Source organism: Chelonoidis abingdonii, chromosome 7 (genome assembly GCF_003597395.2).
Source record: "Chelonoidis abingdonii isolate Lonesome George chromosome 7, CheloAbing_2.0, whole genome shotgun sequence".
NCBI classification, from domain to species: Eukaryota; Metazoa; Chordata; order Testudines; family Testudinidae; genus Chelonoidis; species Chelonoidis abingdonii.
The window spans coordinates 104,879,567-104,901,422 of record NC_133775.1 but is presented as its reverse complement, the minus strand read 5'-3'; the positions used below and the strand labels follow the sequence as shown (position 1 = coordinate 104,901,422).

Genomic DNA, 21,856 nt, shown 5'->3' with positions numbered 1-21,856 from the left:
ACAACCCCAACCTCCAGCCTGCCTGGCTGGGAACTTCATCCTCCCTGTTTTAGAACATGCCCGTGTGGCCTCTGTCAGGCACTAGCTGGGAGCTGGCACTGCCAGCCAGCTTGGCTTCAACCCTTTAGGGCTGGGCAGGCACTCAAAGCGCTGCAGGGTTTCACCGGTGTCCCCTGGAACAGCTCTGTAAAGCTTGTAACTGGCGGCAGCTTGCCCTGTGCTTGTCTCACAGCATGCGCTAAGCCTGCCGACTGGGTCCTGCCGTTATGCACAGTGGGGAAGGGAGGGGGCCCAGAGTGATGGGTAGGGCATAAGGACATTTCTGGAGAAGGGGCGGAAACAAACTCCTCCCTCCAAGCATCGCTGCAACGGACTAGCAATGGCAGCAGGACAGCTCTGCAGACAGACACGTGCACGATACGCAAGCCAGGCGGCTGTGCAGGCCACAGTCAGGAGCAGAGCTCATCACTGCCCGCAGCAGAGTCATTCTCTGACCCGGGTTAACATTCATTCAGTCGCTTGCTTAACTAGTTCAGTTCAACCCTGGACTGGCTTTGAAGGGCAGCGTCTGAGCCCCAAACGAACCCGTAGGAACCAGACCCTGGGGTGTCATTTAGGGGATCCAGCAGCAGAGACCAGCAGCACTAGCCTGTCTAGAGAGGAGCGGTGACTGTCGAACTGGGCGAGGGACAGCACCAGGGCCCTTACTTTTACTGGCTTTCTTCTTCTTCTCCTTGCTGCCCGCTGCTCTCTCCCCTTTGCTTTTCTTCTTTTTGGGAGTCTCAAGGCCACTTTTCAGCTTCTTTGGCTTGGGCTCCACGGGGCCGGCATCCCCTGCCGCCAGCTTCCTTTTCACAGAGGATTTCTGCTTCTTGTTTTCTTTGTCCCCAAGCTTTGGTGCTTTCGCTGCTTTCAGAGCCTTGGCTGATGCCGCGGGGGTGTTCTTCACCGCCTTCTGCTTCTTCTTCCCTCCCTCCAGCTCCCCTGGTGCTTGCCCGCCTGGAGCCTTGGCAGCAGTGGTAACCCCGTCTTCACTGTCACTTGCCAAGCTCTCTCTCTCCGACTGAGCAATGGACAGCAGAGCATAGGGCGATGGCGTCCCTGGAGAGCCCTTAGGGCCACCAGCATTCTGAGTCACCGCCAGGGCTTTCTTTGCCCACGAGGCTTTGAGACTGGCGCCTCTTTCGCCTGCTTTCCCTGCTGCAGTCTCTTGGCTAGAGGCCACTTTTGCGATGACTGCTACCTCCCCAGAAGAGGACGACTTGCTCTCTGTAGACACAATTGAAATCAAAAGATTTAGGGAAGAGATTTGGTTACAACCCAACCAGCTCCAGGGAGACGCCTCCAGTCCCCGCCCCCACCCAGTGTAATGTGCAGGTACTCGTGTCAGAGAAATAGTCACTAATCTCCCCATTGTTACAGGGCTCTATGACAGGGGGTAGGGGAAGTGCATTAACTCAGAGTACAAAAGCCAGGCTTGGGCTACAAATTAAGAGTCCAAAAGGCTCATAAGAACGTAAGACTGGCCAAACTGGGTCAGACCAGATGCTTCAGAGGGAATGAACAGAACAGGGCATTCTGGTCCCCAACATGCTCCCTAAACCCGCCCCCAAACCAAAACCAAACAATTTGGGAATCTGAAGTCTCTACCGGCCTAGACTAAGAGCACTGGCTGGATCTGCAGGTGTAGACACAGCTGTACGTGGGCAGCTTGCACTATCATTGTATCAAGACAATGCCGTTACGTCCCTCCATTTTAAGAGCACTGTGAGAGTAGATTCTAGATCAGCGGTCCCTCACAGACACCTAGTCTGACCTCCTGAACATCACAGGCCACAACACAGCTCTGTAGGGAGGATATGGATGAAACCCAACAGATCTTTCAGTATTGGGTTTCTACTGTTCACTTACAACCACTGAATGGCGGTAGGGAGAAAGATTTTTGACCAAACAAAAATGATTAGGGGCATGGAATGGCTGCCCTGTGAGGAGAGATTAATAAGACTGGGGCTTTTCAGCTTGGAAAAGAGATGACTAAGGAGGAATATGGTTGAGGTCTATAAAATCATGACTGGTCTGGAGAAAGTAGATAAGGGAGTGTTATTTACTCCTTTTCATAACACATGAACTAGGGGTCATCAAATGAAATTAATAGACAGCAGGTTTAAAACAAACAAAAGAAAGTATTTTTTCACATAATGCACAGTCTGTGGAACTCTTTGCCAGAGGATGTTGAAGGCCAAGACTAAAACCAGGTTAAAAAACAAACAAAAAAAACAACTAGATAAGTTCATGGAAGATAGCCACTGATGGACCTATTAGCCAGGATCGGCAAGGATGGTGTCTCCAGCCTCTGTTTGCCAGAAGCTGGGAATGCGCGACAGGGGATGGATCACTTAGAATGAACGGAACAGGTCATCACCTTCTGGGGCACCTGGCATTGGCCACTGTCGGAAGCCAGGATACTGGGCTAGATGGACCTTTGGTCTGACCCAGTATGGCCGTTCTTATGTTCATACATTCTGTTTCAATCATCCATCCAAATAGCTGTTCCCCTGTGCTTCCCTTTGGCTTGCCCTTCCCCAAACACACACTTCTGAATGACACGCAACAGGGACAGCTCCATGGAAGATGTAGCAGGCCGGTATTTTGTTGGCAGCATTTGATAAAGTGATTCTTAAATCAGCATTTATCAAGCATTGACACATTCTCCAATAAAAATGGTTCCCAGGAGAAGTGCAGCATATATCTGAAGACAGAAACACCTCCCAAGTTATCAGGTTTGTGAGCTCTCATTGCTAGCTGGTCTTTGATTTCAGAAATAAGTTTGGTAACTATCACTAGAAATGTTAGTTAAATTTCGGGATTCAGACTAGCCATGCACATGGGAACACCTTACAAGCTGTATAACTGAGCAGTTGTGTGCTTCTCAAGCATCCAACCACCCCCGCCCGAAAGGATGCAGAAGCCAAGAACAGCCTGCAATCTTTCTGGAGCTGTCCAGCAGGGGGCAGCAGCAGACTGTCACAGTAAAGGACTGTAATTCACACTTCACCTGGACTCAGATTTCCGAGATGGAGAAGACCTATTACAGGTCATCTACTCCAGCCCCTGCCAATGCGGATTTGTCCCCCCAGCATATCTTCTCCAAGCTCATCTAAAAGTCCCAGCTGATGGGGTTTCCACACTTCCCTTGGCAGATTACTCCATGGTCTAAGGAGCCCTGATACAGTGCATGTTTTGGAACCAGTTCTAAAGCTGCTCAGCTCTGTGAGCTAGATCACAGCCTAGGACAGGGGTCTTAAACACGTGGCCTGCGGGGTTATTTCCTGCGGCCGCCAAGCTCCCCTCCCCTGCCGCCCCCTCCCCCTCAGCACGCCACATCCCCGCTCCTCTGCCTACCTCCAGGTGCTTTCTGCCACCAAACAGCTGTTTGGCGGCGCCTGGTGCTTTTCAGGAGGGAAGGAGAGGAGCAGGGAGTCACATGCTCAGGGGAGGAGGCGGGACAGGGGCAGGGATTTGGGGAAGGGGTTGGAATGGGGGTAGGGAGGGGGCAGGGCCTCATGGAAGGCATGGAGTGGGGGTGGAGGCTGTTGTACCTTTATATAGAATCCTAGAATCTCAGAGTTGGAAGGGACCTCAGGAAGTGTCTAGTCCAACCTCCTGCTCAAAGCAGGACCAATCTCCAGACAGATTTTTGCCCCAGATCCCTAAATGGCCTCCCTCAAGGATTGATGAAAAGATGTCAGTGATGCTGCCCTCAGGCCAACGTACTAGTCCTCACGTGGCCCTTTTAGTGCTTTGAGTTTGAGATTCCTGGCCTAGGACTAACCTGCCGTCTGTTTGGCTGATGTCTTCTCAGCATCCGTATCGGAGTCACTGCTGTCACTCTCCGAGATGTCAGGCAGGGCTGCTTTCCCAGGTTTGGTGAGGGTGCTGGCAGCAGCTGCTGCTTTTCTACGCCCTGGTTTGGGTGAGGTCAGGGAAGCAGGTGTTTGTACTTGGGGTGCTGCTGGAGCTTTAGAAAGACCTAGATAACCTATTAGAAGGGACTGAAGAGCATACACACGCTGAGTGAGACACACAGTCGCCAGGGCTGAACCCTCTTGCCTCCACCCAGGACATTTTAACTGCCACTCCCAGCTGCCCCTTGAGCAGCCCTCCAGGGTGGCAGGCTCCCCTCAGGCACCCTTCGTGATTTGGGGCCACTGGGAAGTGGAGAGACAGAAGCCAAGTGCACCTACCAACACAAGACACAGGGAGACCAGGGGTTTGTAGGGAGCCCACAGATCCTTTGGCTCTACCCCTCTGCTCCATTATTAACCCCTCTGGTGTACCACACACCAGGCCATGGAAGTGGGTACAGGAGCGTGCCGGGCAGCCAGGCAGTGGGGAGTGGCACAGCTCGGCAGCACACAGAATGAAACGCAAACAGGGGGTTATTTATATGGCTGCTTGATGAGTTTATGACATGTCGTAGTCCACTGCATATTTGCTCCTTTGTTCTCTCCCTGTTTAAGCCAGCCTAGGGAGGTTTTTGACTATCGGTGCATTCCTACGTTTGCATGCAAAGCTGATGCATTACAGATGTACTGCGCTCCCTAGAGATTACTAAGAAAGGGGGTTTACTGGCTTAGACATGGGTTCAGTTACAAAGAAAAGTTGCTGCTATGAGTCTGGCTAGTTTCTCATCTTTGGCTATTTCAGTGCTGCAGGGCACCGGGTTCCCCGTATGTGCCTTTTGATTCGACGGCCATGTCAGCACAGCACCAGGCCAGAGCAGAGCAGCAGCAGCGCTGCGATTTGTCCATCAGCTTGCAGGTGTGTTCCAAACACCCGAGTTCAAAGCCTTCTCCCCTCTCTGCCCTGGGACCCTGCCCAGCAGGCCGAGCGGGTGCAACTCTAGGACTCGAGGGCAGCAGCAGCCGCCGTTTACCCCAATACTGAATCTGGCCCAGCATCTGCTCCATTTTACAGAGCAGAGGAGAAAGGCGACAGCCCTGGCCTGCAGGGTACAGGTCCCTCACCTGAGAAAGCTGCTGTTCTTCCTTGTTGGACTCCGAGCAGGTGCTGTTGGCCTCCTTCGTCGCTCCCTGCTTCTGGGGTGCCCCTGCTGGAGAAGTAAAGTGCCCAGTGAAGTCCTGTTAGTACAGCACAGCACGCACCTGAACAGGGAGCACCCCAGACTTCTCTCTGGGTACACCTCCCCGATATAGGCTGTTGTGGGGCTCCCCAGAGACACGCACTCCAGAGCTTCTGCTCCTCCACAAGGAGCCTGCCTCTGCTGCATGTCACTCACAGCCTCGTGTGTCAGCGAGACCCACCCTGCCAGCTAAGCCGGGCCCAGTGCACAGCGAACCCTTGTTCTCTGTGCTGCTCACCGGGCCGGCAGCCCCCCAACCACTACTGGAAGTCCCTCAGAGCAGCGGCTCTTACCAGGCCTCAGGGACTGCTTGGCCGTGTCCTCCTCCTCGCTGTCGGAGGAACTGCTGCTGTCCGGGCTCTCTTGCCCTTTGCCAGGTGCTGGGGGCACAGCCTGGCTCTGGGTGGCTCTGCCTGCAGCACCAAGTCCTGCTTTTCCTGCGGCTGCGACGGGACCTTTGCCCTTGGCAGAAGGGCTCAGCAACAGAGCGACATTTGCTTGCGCACCCTCCCCTGCAGGGGCGGCTGCTTTACCTGAGGCAGCCCCGTGCTTCAAGCAGGACGGAGGACGAGGCTGAGGGGAGGGAGAAGGAAACAAGGAACATTTTAGACATACTGGGGGGTGGAGGATTCAGACCTTCCCTGAGCTTTCCAGAGCAGCCAGCGTACCCCGAAGGCAGGGAGCTCTCATGGTGAAGGCCTAGATGATCTTGAGGGGGGAGGGGGTGTCTTTCCCCCACAGCCCAGGGGCAAGTCACTTCACCTCCGTGACTCAGTCTCCCCATGGGCACACTGAGAGAAATGCCACCTGCCTCATCAGGGGTGCTGAGGAAGCTATAATACCCGAGGCAGTTTGTAAAAGGAGTTAGGATCCTCAAATCAAATGTGTGACCAAACTGCAGAGTCCTCAGTATCAGAGGGAGGAGAATGCCCTTAGGAACACAGCTTGTGCCTGCTACTCCTCAGTCTGGGGCAGGAGCAGGAGCAGCTCAAATCAAAGACATACGGAGAGGGCTAGAGCTGGTCTGGTCACTCCAGATCTTTAGTGTAAAGAGATGCAGCGAAAGCTACGAGACAGCACTGACCCGAGTCCTGAGCCATTATCTGGGAGGCAGCCAGTCTGAGGGTGAGACCTGCAGCTTCCTCAGGCAAAGCAACAGGAATTTTCTTTTTTCCCCCTGCATTATGGTAACTGTGCTCAAAGTGGCTGTTAGAATCGCGCAGCAAACCCCAGCCAGCCTCTGGAGGACACTCCGCCAGTCCCAGCCTACAAGCTCCAGCAGCTGCTAGATCTCCCTGCAGCACTGCATGTCACCCTGCACTTCTCTCTTACCTGTCTTGCAGGCTTCTCTTCCTCCTTGCTCTCCGAGGAACTTGAGCTCGAGCTCTCGGATGCTTGGCCAACTGCGGTAGCAGCTGCCTTCGCAGTGCTGCTGGCCACTCTGTTGGCAGCTTTCCCAGTGGGCAGCACGGGCCTGGCCGTGCTGGCTGTTGTGCCCAAAGGTTTTGCGGCTGGGGAAGGTTTTGATTTCACCTGGGCCAATTGCTAGGCCAAACAAGAAAGGAGGAAAGTCAAGACAGGTTGGCGACTTTTAAAGAAATACAGCAACAGAGGTGAGGAGCCTGGAAGTCCAGGGAACAAAACCCCATTCTGCAGGAGGACAATGCATAGCCAAGAAAGCCTCTGTGCTCAGATCTCAGGCTGATAGGGACACACCGAGATAGAGAACAGGACACCAGCCCCCTGGAAACGTGCTCTCCCACGCGGTTTATGACGACGGTTAACAAGAAGCCATAGCATTTCATCACAGCCCAGGCCTATCACCTCCCCAAATGGGAGGGCAGGGGACGACGGGGCAGTCCTGGAAGGAGCACCATGCTCCAAGGAGGTAGATCATTGGCAAAAGCAAGTAAACACAAAGTGAGGAGGGCAGGGGAAACGATCAGTCCCCTGGTGTCAGTTACAAGCCAGTCTACGCATGTGGGCCTCCCCCACCCGGCAGACACCCAAGCTTCGACGTGCCGGACTCAGTGGGATCTCTCATGTCTCTCGGATACGACATCTGGTGCAAGATGCCATCCAGGGGTCTGTGGATCCAAGGAACCTTTGAACATTTTCAGCTGTGATTTGAGAGCTCAAAGTCACAGTGACTGCTTTTACACACCTCTAAAATATCAACCCTCTTACTAAACGAGGCCTTGTGCCAGCTGGGGAGCACACAGCTTCCTAACCATCCACAGCACAGGGGCAATCCCTTTCTATCCCTGACTCCCAACAAGAGTGCCAACGAGGCTGGCGCTTCGCATGGCACGGACACTTCTGGGAACAGGACTGGGAGCACCTAGCCAGTCAGCAGGCAGCAATGATTTCAATCACCCAGGAGCTGAAAGGCTGTTGGACATATCTGGAGCACTGTGCAGGTCAGGAGGTGCTGCCTTGAGCGGAGGACCATGCACTCGCCCACTGGAAGTTAGCAGCCTCAGTGGCTTTTCTCTTATTTATGGCAGTTTTTCCAGTGGCATATGGGCCACCCTGCAGCACTGAACAGCTGGAGTACAAAGCATTCTGTTCAGTACATCCCTGCTAGGCCAAGGGGAAAAAGGGAGAGAAGAGACTGGGGGGGTATGCTGGTGCTACAGGGCTTGGGAACCCCGCCTGGGCTGGGGAAATTCTCCACTGTGGGGGATCCTGCTGATTTATTCTGCAGGAGCTGCACAAAGAGGCCCAGATGTGGGCAGGAATCAACCTGTATGATGATTGCTGTCACAAGACAGCCAGTCCCTCCACTGCTTCTAACCTCCGAACCCTAGCCAGCCCCCATTGATTGGAAAGATCCCTGTGCCGGCTGGCTGGGATCACCAGCCGTGACGGACACTCCCCAGAGCCTGGCTTTCCCAAAGAGAAAGCACTCCAGACAGAGAGAGTTTCGCTAGTCACCATTCCTCAAAACCCCAGCTCTCAAAGAGGCCAGCTCGGCAAAGCTTCTTCCCTATCACCCGACAGCCGCGCAGTCTGTTTGCTAGTTATCAGCACGGGTACCTGATCCTCCTCCGAGTCCGACCCCCCACTGGATTCCTCGCTGCTACCTGCTGCCCCTGGCGCTTTTGGAAGAGATGCTGGAAGGGCCTGGGCCTTCTTGACACTAATCAGCTGTGCTGCAGCAGGGGTCTTCACTGCTGAAAGAGGTTGGAGAGAAAGCCAAGGGTAAGACCGCAGGCTGTTTATAGGAAGACGATAGCTGGAGAGCTGAGGAAGGCTGCTGATGCTTCAGTGTTCTGGTTTTAGACTGGGAGAGAAAACCCTGCTGAAAGGGGAGAGCTGCTAGAAGACAATGATTTCCTAACACCTCCTTCTCCACAAGATTTCTCTTGCTACCCCCAGGCCACGGCTTTCTGTTCAGTGTGAGTGAAGGGGCCCAACAGGACGTGGTGCGAGGGGTGGCAGAGGGATGGAATAGTCGGGAACGCCATGAACATGCCAGAATAACGGAGCTCTGGAGCTGGAGAACCCGTCCCTCCCGCCTTTGTGCAAACAGACAGCCACCACCAGAAGCCGGCAGGAATCAGTAGTGGAAAATGTTAGCAATTGACAGCTGAGCAAATGCCCTGTGCAAAGCCTGCTGGAGGCTTCTGTTCATTTCCTAGGGGGCTGCTGTCTTCCACTTCACACAAACCCTCCCACCCCTGCAGCTGGGGAGCACGTCAGCCCCTCCAACAGCCAGTCACACTCTGGCTACTCATAAAGCTCACTGGGTGGGTTTCTGCCCGTTTCCTGGTAGCAGTTACACCAACAAGCAAGAGAGACGAGCCAGCCTGTTGCCTGGTGTTTCCGCTAGCCCCAGAACACAAACCCATGGGGTGTCGGAGGTCTGGACAGCAGTGCATAGCAGATCTCAAAACTCAACTCCATGTTTACAGTTAACAAAAGTGTTCCCCACCTCCCGCGTGCACAGGCTGAGTTCTGTTTTACCAGCTCCCTGCCACAAAGGATTTGACATTAGCTCAAGCTCTCCCTGCAGGAAGGTCCTGCAATAACTATCTACAGGTGCAAGACTCCTTTGTAATGAATCATTCCCTCTGGCATCCTCCTGCATCCAGGCATCAGCTGCGGAGATGCCAGGAATAACTTCTGGTTGCTCGCATCACAAAAGCCAGCCAGAGACACGAACCAGCCTGGAGCACACGTTCTCTGCTAAGGCAACGCCTCTGCTCTGCAAACAGGGACATCGCTGTGCAAAGACCACAGTCACCTGGTGAGAGTAAAAACACTGAAGGCTCATGTCCATGGAAGGGAGGAGATGGATCAACTGAAAACAGCAAGAGCCAACCTGGACAGTCATCAGTCCCCTCTATTTGCTGGGTTCCCATGGGTTGTCCCCGTGCTGCCCCAGCATGCCACTGGCCATAAGCCAAGTTTCTTTTGCAGGTCTAATGACAGGGGCCCTGCATGTTCTCAGGGCACTCAGACCTTGTGCTCTCTGGGCTTTGTAGCTGCAGAGATGCCTGAATACTCTGGAGAGGGAGTGGCAGCAGGGAAGCACGAGCAGATACATATTCAGCATGGGAGGTTCCACTGTATCTTCGGTGATCTCCCTCTATCCCCACTTCAGACACAACCACGTCCTCATGAGACTCCAGGTTGAAGCCACTCCCGGCCCACTCCAGGACAGCTGCCAGGACTCCCCTTCCTACCCCTTCATCAACCAGAGAGGTCATGGAGTGGTGCCAGACTTCCTCGCCTACTCCAGGGAGAAGTGTGGGGATGGCAAACCCCCCCGCAGGCCACACAGGAGGGGAGAAGAGGGCTTCATTCATTACTAGTAATCTCTTATAGAGCCTTCCATCCACGGATCTTAAAGTGCTTATTAATTATTATGCCAAGGCTCCTCCGTCTGAACACGCTGGGGAGTACGTGTCAGTTAGCAACTGACCCATGCTGGAAGGAATAGAAAACAGAACAAAAATAACCCTGCCCCAAAACCCAACTCTTGTGCCAGTTTGGAAGGACACTCTAGAAGAGACAAAAGGGAACTGCGCTGACAGCTCTTGCTAACATCAGCTTCAGAGTGACTGGCAGAGTCTGCATCCCTTGGCAGTTCAGAGCATGCCTGGTGATGGTTCTTAGGGGGGAGCTCCATCTAGGACACACCAGCTGCTCAAGCCGAGAAGAGAAGCAAACCCCACGAGTACAGAGGAGAGAGGCCCTGAATACCAAGGGAAGGCTAGAATCTTACCAGCGTTAGGAGGTGGTTTCTGGGCTGCCTCGTCCTCCTCACTGTCTGACGACGTGCTGCTCTCGCTCTCAGAGTCCTTGCCCTTCAAGGCATTTGCAGCTGCTTTCCTGGGGCTCCCAGCTTTACCAGCCAGGCTGGGCTTGATGCCAGGGGAAGGCTGAGAAGTTGGCAATCTCTTAAAAAAAAAAAAAAAAAAAAAGTCAATGATTTTTATGGTCCACAGGTTCAGTGCCCAAGCCAGGGTTCGTGTCCTGCACCCCATATGTTGCTGTCATCATTTAAAATGCTCCTTTTATCCTCAAAGAACATCACAAGTTCAGAGATGGATCATTTCTGAAACCAATGAAATGTGGCTCCCTCTCTTGGGTGGGAAGCAGTAGCTGTTCGCAGCAGATAGAAACACCACCCAGCAGTTCAGGCAAGAAGGGAAGAAATAGACTGTATTCAACTGGAACGGCCTGGGGAAAACTTGGCAGGGGAAAAGGCCATATTTCAGTAGAAATTGACCAGGCCACCAGGGTTTACGCCTCTACTCTTTCAAAAAGGACCATGGGATCTTTAATGACCAGGGGTTCAGCACCTCATTATCATGTCTCATCTGAGAATGGTACCTCCAGAAGCACAGGACTCTCTACCATTAGGCCAAAACAACAGTTCAGTTTGACTTGGAAGGGAGAAGGCCACCTAAGGAAACCCCACTACTACTGCCTGCGAGGGCTAGCTGTCCCTTAAGGCTGCTCCACTGAATACTGACTGACCGACCGACCGACCGACCGACCTCGGTGGCCTGTGACGTTTGGAGGGATCCAAGCACAAGGTGAAACGACTGCCAGATTCCACCATCCCAGCGGCTGCCTCCTGGACACAGCATTAGAGCAGCGTTTAAGGGAGACAGCACTGCACCGTTCCTAGGAAGCATTTTGTCCACAACAGGAGTGATTCGTTTGTCCATGTGCCTAAATAATCGGCTGTGAAACCCCAACACGGTGCTTGGGTTGCACAGCAGCTGGCAGCGTTTTGATTTCTGTGACTCAAAGCAGTGTGCGAGCTGCATCTCAATGTCTTGCACAGCTGAGGAGTTGATGCAAGGAGGTACCAGTTATTTTGGCACTTGAAAATTTCATTCCAACCAGGTTTGATCTTCTGGCTCCCTCATGGCGCAGAGACAGCTTCCATGCTCCTCTCACCCTTTGGCTGCTTGCAGAGGGTTTGCTAAAGAGAGGAAGTCCCAGAGACTTCCCCACCCTTTGGGGTTCTTTGGGGGCAGACACACTCCACACCCACTCAGGCATCCAAACACAGCCTGATCTTCACATGCTGGGCTGAACGCTCAAGCACCAGTTCGCTCTGGCCAAGCAAGAACATAACGCCCATGCTGGGCCAACCAATGGTCCACCTGGCCCAGGATCTCATCTTCCCACAGTGGCCAGTGCCAGATGCTTCAGAGGGAACGAACAGAACAGGGCACTTGTTGAGTGATCCATCCTGTGGTCCAGTCGCAGCTCCTGGCAGTCAGACGTTCAGGGATACTCTGTTTGCCAGGCACAATGGGAGCAGAGTATCACCCAACCTGCCCGTGGCTGTGACCCACTTTTGGGGCAGTGTCCCATGGCCTGGGAGCTGTTCCCAGAATTCTTCTCAGGGAAGACGGAGCGTGACACTAGCTCTACCATGAATGGTCCAATCCCCGCCAGCATTCAGTCCCTTTACCCCTGTGCCGGACTTGATACTCAGGCTCCCCCCACCCAATACCAGTGCAGAACTAGAACATCACAGCTGTTCTGACAGCCTGTAGGGGTGACTGCTCCATGCCAGTGGCCAGGAGCCCCAGGTTTGCAGCTTCGTGAGATGGAAGACTGTGTCAGACCTGGCTTTCTGGCACGGCCCCGAAGAGCGCTGCCCCTGGGGCAGCGTTTATTACACCTAAACCAGCTGCTGAACAGATGTCAGTATCGGAGTGTTTACCCATTACAGAAGGGGCTCTCCAAACAAGCCAGGCATCTCCAGGCTCTGCACAGAGACACAGAAACCTCCACAAGGATGAGAGAGGAAAACAAACTGGAGTCTCTGTTTTGTTTTGGTTAACATGAGTCACTATCTCCAAGAGAGGGGCCAGCTTCTAGATGGCAAATTGAGAGCATTATCGGAAACAGATGCAGAGATTTAAATGAATCACCTACTTGGGGAGAAGTCTGGTGTGCTCCCATCAGAGACCAGCACTTGCATGATATTGGATCTAGCCTAAGTCACTTGCCTCCAACTTCCTAGTGACAGGACAGACTCTTGCTCATGTTCAGAGAGCGAGCTTCCCATGCATAAGAGGAGGAGGTACTAGGGAACAGCTCAAGGACCTGGAAGACAATCAGATAGCAGCATCCGGACACTATGTAAGAACATTTCCCTAAAAAGGCAGAAGTATCATTTCTACAGGGCTGCCACATCCTAGTGAATGAGCCCAGGCAGGGATTCACCCTATAGCTTGGCTGAACTACGCTGGCTGTAAAACGGCCCCAGGTGAGCCGTGCAGAACACAATCCAGGCCAGTGCGTTTTATGGACTCAGGAGACTGGAAGAAGCCAGAAGTAAAAGGGTGGAAAGGTTGTGGAGCAGTCTGCCATGCTAGAGATGCTGGTACCCGAGAGAAATTCACGAGATGGTGGAAGTGTAACTACAGATTGAGCTTCCTGTCCTCTCCTCCCTCACATCCTTTCTCTCTCTCTGCTGCCCTGCAAATAGCTCCCGGCCCAGTGGTGGGAGCATGCTGGAGTTGAATCACCCGCCTCCCCCAGGCGCTTTAGCTTATTTGCATAATGCAGCAAGTCAGAAAGCGAGCATGCTCCCCAGCTGTATCAGTCACACACCAACTTTAGTCTCCCAGCGTACACAGGAAGCACTCCCAGCATGCCAACAACGAGCTCAGTAACTGGGGATGTGTCACGATATAAAAGAATAAAGACTTCCGCTCCAAGATATGAGCTCAGGACGCAGTCACGCTTCATCTCCCCTAAGGGTCTAGTGGGCTATCACCTCAGCACTGAGTCCAGATCAAAGTTCACAGCCAGGTTTTCCGTCACGTCCATGAATACTCTATGCCTCCATTTCTGGGCGCTGGCAGGAGACATAGACTTGCTGCACATCTAAAGTGAGGCACAGGAACACCAGTGGGCCCATATGACATTTTTGGCCTTATTGCACAGGTGGGTTTGGAAAGTCTGAAAGAGCCTGAAGTTTCTTCAAGGTCAATCTTGTTTGCTTCCCCATTGCAGGCTGGGGGAACACAACACCTTTGCAAACAAATTTCTTTGACTAAATAATCCTAAATCTTCAGCGGTAAACATACTAATTAAGCAGTTCGATGTAAGCATGATGTTCATTTTAATTGTGCTAATCCGCCCTCGCAGCGAAAGATGAAGCAGCTTGCAATTCTCTGTACCTGTCTGGATCTTGCTTAGAAATGATCGGAAGCTGCAGGATACTGCAAGTCAGTGGTTAAACATATGCCCAAGTACTTCATGTTCTCCATCTGCCCAGAGACGTTCCACTGGGAGAGCCGGATTGTGGACACAAATGGGCAGAATGGCTAAACGCCAACCTTCATTCCAAGTCCCTGGCTGCTGGCATCATGAAAGGTTGTAACCAAAATGGGCTGGCTTTCTTGGCAGCAGCGACTGGTACGTGGGAATCCCAAATTTGCAAATCCTTTAATAGCCCTTCAGCAAGAGAGAGCGCTACTTCTGCCTCAGGTAGGGTATTCTTTTCAACTGAAGACGCTGTGGGGAAAATGTGTTCTTCACCTTTTACTATTGCTAGAAGGGCTTGCACAAATTCTTCATGCAGCATAAATTCTCCCCTTCCCCCGCAATACCCCTCATTCTCAACCAGCGTTAAGATTTGAATCGCAGTGTAGAAATGCTGAGAGAGACAGACTGGGATAGCGCCAACCACTCAGAGATGTTCCCCAAGCCAGCAGACCAGGACGATCCAGTGTAAAAGCCAAAATGCAGAGCTCATCGGATTCTCACATGTCTACACCAAATGGGCAGAGAGAGAGAGAGAGAGAGAGGAGAGAACTCTCGCAGATGCAGGGGGGACTGGGCCACAATCTTGCACGCACTGTCAGACTGCGCCTTGCAGGCTGCCATCTTCAGGAAGACTAGCAAGCACTTGGGGCCACCAATGATAAGGATGCGCCCTACCAGTAATGACTCCCCAGGGCCGTCCTCGTGGCCAGATTAATCATGAACAACTGAGAAGTGAAAATCCACCCCGTCTGGATTTCTGCCTTGCAAAACACTCAGCCCGATCCCACTGGAAGCAATGGGAGTTCTGCGATCAGCTTTAATGGGAACTGGTTCCGGCCTATGTAAGCATGAGCAGGCTCCCCGGGCACACGTGAAGCAAACTCAGGTTGCTTTTGGCCCCATGTGTATCCATACTAGGACCTATGTCACGAGTTCCAGTCGAAAGGAGGGAAGAGGGGAGGGCTCCATCCAACTAAAATTCCTATGACAGAGCAGCGTCAGCGTTTGGATGCAGGCAAATGAACTGTTTCACTCTGGAGTTCTCCATGTACAGTTTCTGCTGGTTTGGCTCCTCAGACTGCTAAGAATGGGAGATGTTTTAAGCCAAGTGATACTATGCTACGGGCCCCCTACGCCTTGGCTTGTATTTTACTATAGTGTTTTGCAATGACTTGTGTTTGATCTTATTGGCAGCAGCCAGTTCTCTGGCAAAGCCAAACACAAGTTCTACAAAGGAGCCAGAGAATTCAGTAACTATGAACTAGTCACTCAGAAACGGCTGATCTTTAAATGATGTATTAAAGCAGGGGCCCATCAAATCAGAAAACAATTCATAGTAGTTCTACAAAGCAAAGATGGAGGGACACCTTGCAGAGGTCAGAGATTTCATATATCAGAAAGATTTAGCATCCTAAGCACAAAACAGTATGAACAGCCAGCCACTAACACGACCATCACCAGCATCTCAGAACCCAATTAGAGGCAAGAATTACAAACCTTCTGGCTTATCGGCACTGGGGGTGCTTCGTCCTCGCTGCTCGATGAGTCACTGCTCTCTGAGCTCTCTTCTTGCTTTGCACTCCCAGCAGCCTTTGCAGCTGTTCTGGTCGTTTGAAGCCCCATGCTGGGCTGGCTGGGCACAGCTGGTTTTGAGGGCTGCTTCCGTGGAGCTGGCGTCAAGGCTTTTGCCAGAGCAGCCTTGGTGGATGGATGAGTGGCTAGTGCACTTTTCACTAGCATCGCCATGGCCTGGGGAGCTTTTGCAGATGGGTTGGTCTAGAGCCAAGAGACAAGAACAGAATAAACACAACAGGAATCCATGACTTGGAGTTGGGAGATGTGTCTTCCCAGGATAAAATTTAAGGGATCAAGATGTTGATCTAGAAAGAGACTGCAAGATGTGCCAAGGCTGAAAATGCTAAGAGAGGATGGGTGACCAGCGTGGCAGCCAGGCACCCTTCATCAGTCCTCCTGGCCATTGGAAGACATCTCCTAGGGTGAGGGAGCAGTGACTGAAATTCCTTAATAGTCTGCTGTGTAAATGGTCACAGCTGCACAAACAAACAGTGGGGGGAGAAAAGGCTGCCCACTGCATGAGAACATGAATGACTCTGTTCCACATGCACCATGGCACAGGAACCAATGGTGAAAAGGACCAAACCTCCCCTACCCAGGCACAAAAGCAGCAGCAATCAGATGACGCTAGAGTTTGCCGATGTTAGATATTGCAGATCCAACACTCAGTTGTGAATCCATGGATCAGATCTAGAACTCGAGAGGGTTTTGAGTAGAATTTTCCTTTCTTGGATGAAGAACACCGCCAGTGTTGGATTTTAGTTAAAAGCACTCATGCATCTTTTGCCTGTTGAAATCAACACACTTAAATTTTCAACTGGTCACTTAAAGTTTACAGTGGAAACATTAACTGGGTCCATTCCCTACCCTGTTGCAAGTGCGACCTTGCAGTGCACTGTGCTTTTTATGAGGTTCCCATTCGTAGCATCCCCAGGCCTCAGGACAGGTGGGAGGGACAATAGGCTCAAACTGACCTACCTGTACCGCTGACATGGCTTCCTCATCATCACTGTCTGACGAGCTGCTGCTCTCAGAAGTGTCCTCTTCCTTTGCACTCCCAGCAGCCTTTGCAGGAGCTGTCACCTTTGCAGCTCCTGGTTTGCTCTGGGTTGGTGTATCTGCAGTTGGTTTCCATGGAGCTGGGCTGGACACTTTCCCTGGGGTCCTCTTGGTGGGTGCTGGAGTGGCTGATGCGCTTTTCACTGGTGTTGCATTGACCTGTGCTGCTTTCACAGCTGGTTTTGTCTGGAGGCGAGAGAAGAGACTGACTGAGGAGGGATATTGAACATCTGTGCAGGAGTGGGGGTGGGAGGAAGCCAAAGGGAAGTCAGGGGTCGAGGTTAGCTCAGAGCACAAGCCTTGATCAGGGGGTGGGATTAGCTACAAACAAGGCTCTGCTGCTCTGCAGCAAGCTGGACCATAAGTCCGTGCAAGGCCCTTGGGTCGGGCAGCAGCTGGCGATTCTGCAGTAGGTTAGTTTACGCTAGAAATGGCGGTGTGGGAACTTTCATTTAATCAGCACAACAGGCTGTTATTCATTTTACACTCTCTGGGTTCTCAGTATCCCACTCGTCTGCATCGAGTGCATCCTACAGTCAGAGCGGCTCAGGGTTCGGTCCTCCCTCTTCTCGAACCCTCTAGTGAGAGAGCGGGACCCAGACTTTGGGGACGACAGAGGCTGGGAGGTACTGTCGGGTGGGGTGGGTCGGGTCTGTTTCCTCAGTGCCCTGGCTTCAGAGAAAACTGTTCATAGTCCCTGCCCCACTATCTGTCTGGGGAAGGGCCTTAACAACGCTTGGCCCTGGGAGGGTACAGGATGTGTATGGGTGGTGGTGGTGAGGAATGCGTAAAGCACTCAGTGGACCCTCTTGGAGGCAGATACCTGGAGCGCCGCGGTTTTTAATTCCTCTTCAGAGGAAGTCTCATCGCTCGAGTCCTCACTGCTACTCTCTGCCTTTCCCACCGTTTGCTTTAGTGCTGAAATACCAGAGAGGAGACATCACTCACACCGTGCTCTCTTGTCAAGTCCATGCAGACAGCTACATTCATGCAACTTTTAGGTTATGGGAACCAGTTAGAAGGCACAGGGGAGAGGCGACAGTCATGTCGCATCAGGGCAGGGCCAGTGACACCGCTAAAATCTTAGAGGTGCCTACTGAGCATGTCAACAAAATTTTCAAGTCACATATTTAAGATTAACCCTACCACTCCCTTAGGAGGCCCTCCCTCAAGGAGGAACAGTCATCCCAAGTCCCCGCTCCTGGAGCCAGTGCAGTGTGGACACTTACACACACACCCTTATTGCAGGATCAGGTCTCAAGCTTGGAGCATTTCTTTTCTGGGCAATTTCCCCTCAAAACGTCAACAACAATTCACTTCTGGCTTGAGACCAAACATGGAAAGTTTGAGTGACTTCTTCAGAGCGCTCAGAATAAAGCAGCGTTCTAGTATCATCCAGTGGCCCTGACCCATCAGCGCTCCATCGTACTGGACACTGAATAAGATCCTTAACTGTAGCATTTGCTACCCCAGATGCTAGATCCCATCCATTTCTCTGTATTGCAGAGCCAAGCAATGTGTCCCTTAACGCAACCTGAGCTGGTGTGATTGGCAGTGCTTGTGTTGCTCCCTCTTCTGCCAGGTTTCTTTAGTCTCTACAGGGAGCAGTTTTGCTTTGGTGGTTATCTGCCAGGAGAGCTGGAGCCACTAGGCTTGCAGCAATACTAGGAAAGTCATTCAGAATTGATACACTGTAAAGCCAGAACGGAGATGCACGTCTCACGACCAGCACAGCAGCTGTGCAATGCCTTAGGAAATGCCTCGCAAGCCCATGGGCTTCTCACCTGACTTGGGAGGTGGGAGCTTTGCTGCTGGCACCTTCTCCCCTTCCTCACTCTCTGATGAATCGCTGCTTTCAGAGCTCTCTGCTGCCTTTGCAGTAACTGCTGCTGCTGCTTTGCTTTGTCCTACTTTGGCCTGAATTGCTGCAGCAGGTCCTGGCTTACCAGCACCGGCTTTCTTCTGGCCTGCTTTGCCCGGAGCTGAAGAAGTAGCTGATGTACCAGGTGTGACCTTATTTGAGATGCCTTTGCTCTTTCCTGCTCTGGTCTGAGCTACAACACCAGCCCCAGGCTTACCTGAAGCGGCATTGGCTTTGTTTTGGGCAGCGTGCTGCAGAGAGTTAGCAGCTTTGCTACCCGCTGCAGCAGTTCTCACCTGGAGGAAACAACAAAAGAAGTCAGTTCCAAGACATCCTTTTGTCCTCTTCATGGAATTGTGATGCTCTGAACTAGATTTGAGGAACCACTGCCCAGAAAAATGCTGAAATGCATCGAGTCGTTAACGCTTTCTGACATGGAGGCTGTCTTTGCATTTAAACAGAGACACGTTCATCTTCATCCACAGAGCACCACCAGGGAGCTCAAGGGACTTGCACCAGCAATGCAGCTGGCCTTCAGAGTGCACTTCTCCAGGACACCAGCAACTCAAGCAGAGTTTTGCTGGGGTCACTGCCCCAATCAGGCAAAAGAGGTTTGAAGGAGGCTTTTGTTTTTTCCCCTGAAGTGAGCACCTAATTAACTGGTGCATGGAGTAAAGAGGGAGTTCAGTGCTCCTTTAACCTCCCTCTCCCTCATTAGTGCCACATCTAAACAACACTTCAGTCACTTAACTCCTCAAAGTGAATGAAAAGCACTTTCCATGCGAACAGGTTCAACCTCCATAGTCAATTTCCCTTTTACGAAGCCATACGCACAACTCAGCAGAAGAGGGTTGTCATTACAACCATACTGGCAAACCCTCCCAGAGCTGAAGCATACTTCAGTATAGCTTATACAGGCTCCCCAGATGAAATAAACTGGAGCACCAAAAGCTCTTTTTTGCTGTTCTAACTAGGGTTTGTGACGAACACCCTCCCCCGCGCATTTCTAGAACTTTCTAACGCAGCCCTGGTCACAGGCCACTAGCAGCCTTGGGGGATGGCATGGAGAAAAGCGTCACCTTACCTCCTTTATTTCCTTTCCAGCCGCTGCCTCCTCTTCTGAAGAGGAGTCTTCATCCTCGCTGCTCTCTGCCTGCACCGTGGAGTTAGTCACAACAGCGGTGCCAGCTGCCACACACAAGGAAAAGCAACAATATGCAGAGACTCAAAACACAAGACTAGCTTCCCACCAACTGGAGATGAAGGTAGCACTAGCTACAGACAACTGGTTATGCAGAAGCTGGTTCTGCACATTACCACAGCGTCGGAGGAAAGGTTCAGAAAAGGGCAACAATAATGATTAGGGGTATGGAACAGCTTCCGTATGAGGAGAGATTAATAAGACAGGGGCTTTTCAGCTTGGGAAAAAGAGACGGCTAAGGGGAGATATAACTGAGGTCTATAAAATCATGACTGGTGTAGAGAAAGTAGATAAGGAAGTGTTGTTTACTACTTCTCATGATACAAGAACTAGGGATCACCAAATGAAATTAGCAGGCAGCAGGTTTAAAACAAATAAAAGGAAGTATTTCTTCACACAATGCACAGTCAACCTGCGGAACTCCTTGCCAGAGAATGTTGTGAAAGCCAAGACCATAAGAGAGTTCAAAAAAGAACTAGATAAATTCATATAGGATAGGTCCATCAATAGCTATTAGCCAGGATGGGCAGGCATGGTGTCCCTAGCCTCTCAGACTCATAGACTTTAAGGTCAGAAGGGACCACTATGATCCTCCATTCTGACCTCCTGCACAATGCAGGCCACACAATCTCACCCACCCACCCCTGGAACAAACCCCTGACCTATGTCTGAGCTACTGAATTCTCAACTTGTGGTTAAAAGACTTCAAGGTGCAGAGAATCCTCCAGCAAGTGACCTGTGCCCCACGCTGTAGCGGAAGGCAAAAATCCCCAAGGGCCTCTGCCAATCTGCCCTGGAGGAAAATTCCTTCTTGACCCCAAATATGGCAATCACCTAAACCCTGAGCATGTGAGCAAGACTCACCAGCCAGATACCCAGGAAAGAATTCTCTGTAGTAACTCAGATCCCACCCTCTCTAGTGTCCCATCACAGGCCATTGAGCATATTTATTGCTAATAGTCAAGATCAATTAATTGCCAAAATTAGGCTATCCTTTGTTTGCCAGGAGCTTGGAATGAGCAACAGGGGATGGATCACTTGATGATTCCCTGTTCTGTTCATTCCCTCTGAGGCACCTGGCATTGGCCACTGCCAGAAGACAGGATACTGGGCTAGATGGACCCTTGGTCTGACCCAGTAGGGCCGTTCTTATGGTCTCTTCCCCTACCTCTCACCCCTCTTTTCTATGAGTTGAGAGAAATCCCCAGATGTGTGTGGCAGCAATAGAGCAGAGGTGGAATCACATTATAGGCACAGCAGGAATTGCTGTGTATTAATCTACGGATATCGAGACGTAATGATGGTATTATCAGAGAGGCCTTGTGTGGACTAGGAAAAATCTGCTCTCCCCTCACCCACATCAAATTAGCTTTACTTGACTGAAACACCACTGAACATCAGTGCAGACACAATTTAACCCACTCAGCAGGCTGAGCTCGAAGGGCTCTCCCATAAGATTTACCTCAGTGAGTTTAGCACATGCTAGAGTTCAATGGATTTTTGTTGGCTAGTTTTAGAAGGCAGTAATTAGAGTGAGCTTGGTAAAGCGATCTAACATCCCACCTTTAAACACTGGGCTAGAGGAACAGCCTGCAGGAGAAGCAGTGGAAGAGCTCACCTCCTCCACCAGAGATAAGCAAACCCCGTGAGTATGGAGGAGAGAGGCCCTGAATCCCAAGGGAAGACTAAGACCCCCTAGCTGAAATCACACGGGTAAGCTTTAAACACACACCACATTCCCCCCCTGGGCTGACATATGGCAAGTCCTCCTAAGAGTCTGCTGCTTGTGCATGCAGCCAATCCTGAGTTCTCTGTCAGTCTGCCCCAACTCCTTACCGGTGAAAGGGGCTTGAATGGGAAACCACCGCTCCTCCCAGCAGCTGCATTCAACCGCACAGGTAGGGAAACTCAGGCACAGAGGCAAAAATGACTTGCTTGGGGTCACTCAGCAGCATGGGCGGCAGGTATAATAGGCCAGGGGAGGCTCTGCCTTGTTGTGGAGGTTGACAGCGAAGTTTTTGCTTTATTATGCCCCATGCAGGTTCCTGCGCAGGTTGGGTCTGGGGAGGGGAGGCACTGCATGGCTTCAGCCATCCCAGGGCTCCTCCAGGTGGGCCTTGGGGCTTTAGCTGGCCCAGGGCTCCTGTGGCTGGAGAGGAGGGGGGCTCTCTGGGCAGGGGGCTTGTGGCTCTAGCTGCCGGGAGTGAGGGGGCAGGGGGTCTTAGGGCTCCAGTCATGGGTGGAACAGGGGGTCAGCCTCCTG

At 52.0% G+C, this 21,856-nt stretch overlaps 1 protein-coding gene across 1 annotated transcript in view; it reads right to left on the bottom strand.

Moving 5' to 3' along the window:
* The window catches only part of TCOF1 (treacle ribosome biogenesis factor 1), a gene marked incomplete at its 5' end in the record, with an annotated part of 33,385 nt that overhangs the window by 4,579 nt on the left and 6,950 nt on the right, over window positions 1-21,856 (bottom strand). The window contains 12 exons of the mRNA XM_075068184.1: window positions 709-1,269; window positions 3,833-4,052; window positions 5,028-5,113; window positions 5,437-5,716; window positions 6,476-6,688; window positions 8,183-8,319; window positions 10,377-10,551; window positions 15,395-15,673; window positions 16,451-16,717; window positions 17,355-17,449; window positions 18,316-18,688; window positions 19,477-19,580. Of these exons, the coding sequence (XP_074924285.1) occupies window positions 709-1,269; window positions 3,833-4,052; window positions 5,028-5,113; window positions 5,437-5,716; window positions 6,476-6,688; window positions 8,183-8,319; window positions 10,377-10,551; window positions 15,395-15,673; window positions 16,451-16,717; window positions 17,355-17,449; window positions 18,316-18,688; window positions 19,477-19,580 (2,790 nt within the window). The remainder of the gene's footprint in view (window positions 1-708; window positions 1,270-3,832; window positions 4,053-5,027; window positions 5,114-5,436; window positions 5,717-6,475; window positions 6,689-8,182; window positions 8,320-10,376; window positions 10,552-15,394; window positions 15,674-16,450; window positions 16,718-17,354; window positions 17,450-18,315; window positions 18,689-19,476; window positions 19,581-21,856) is intronic.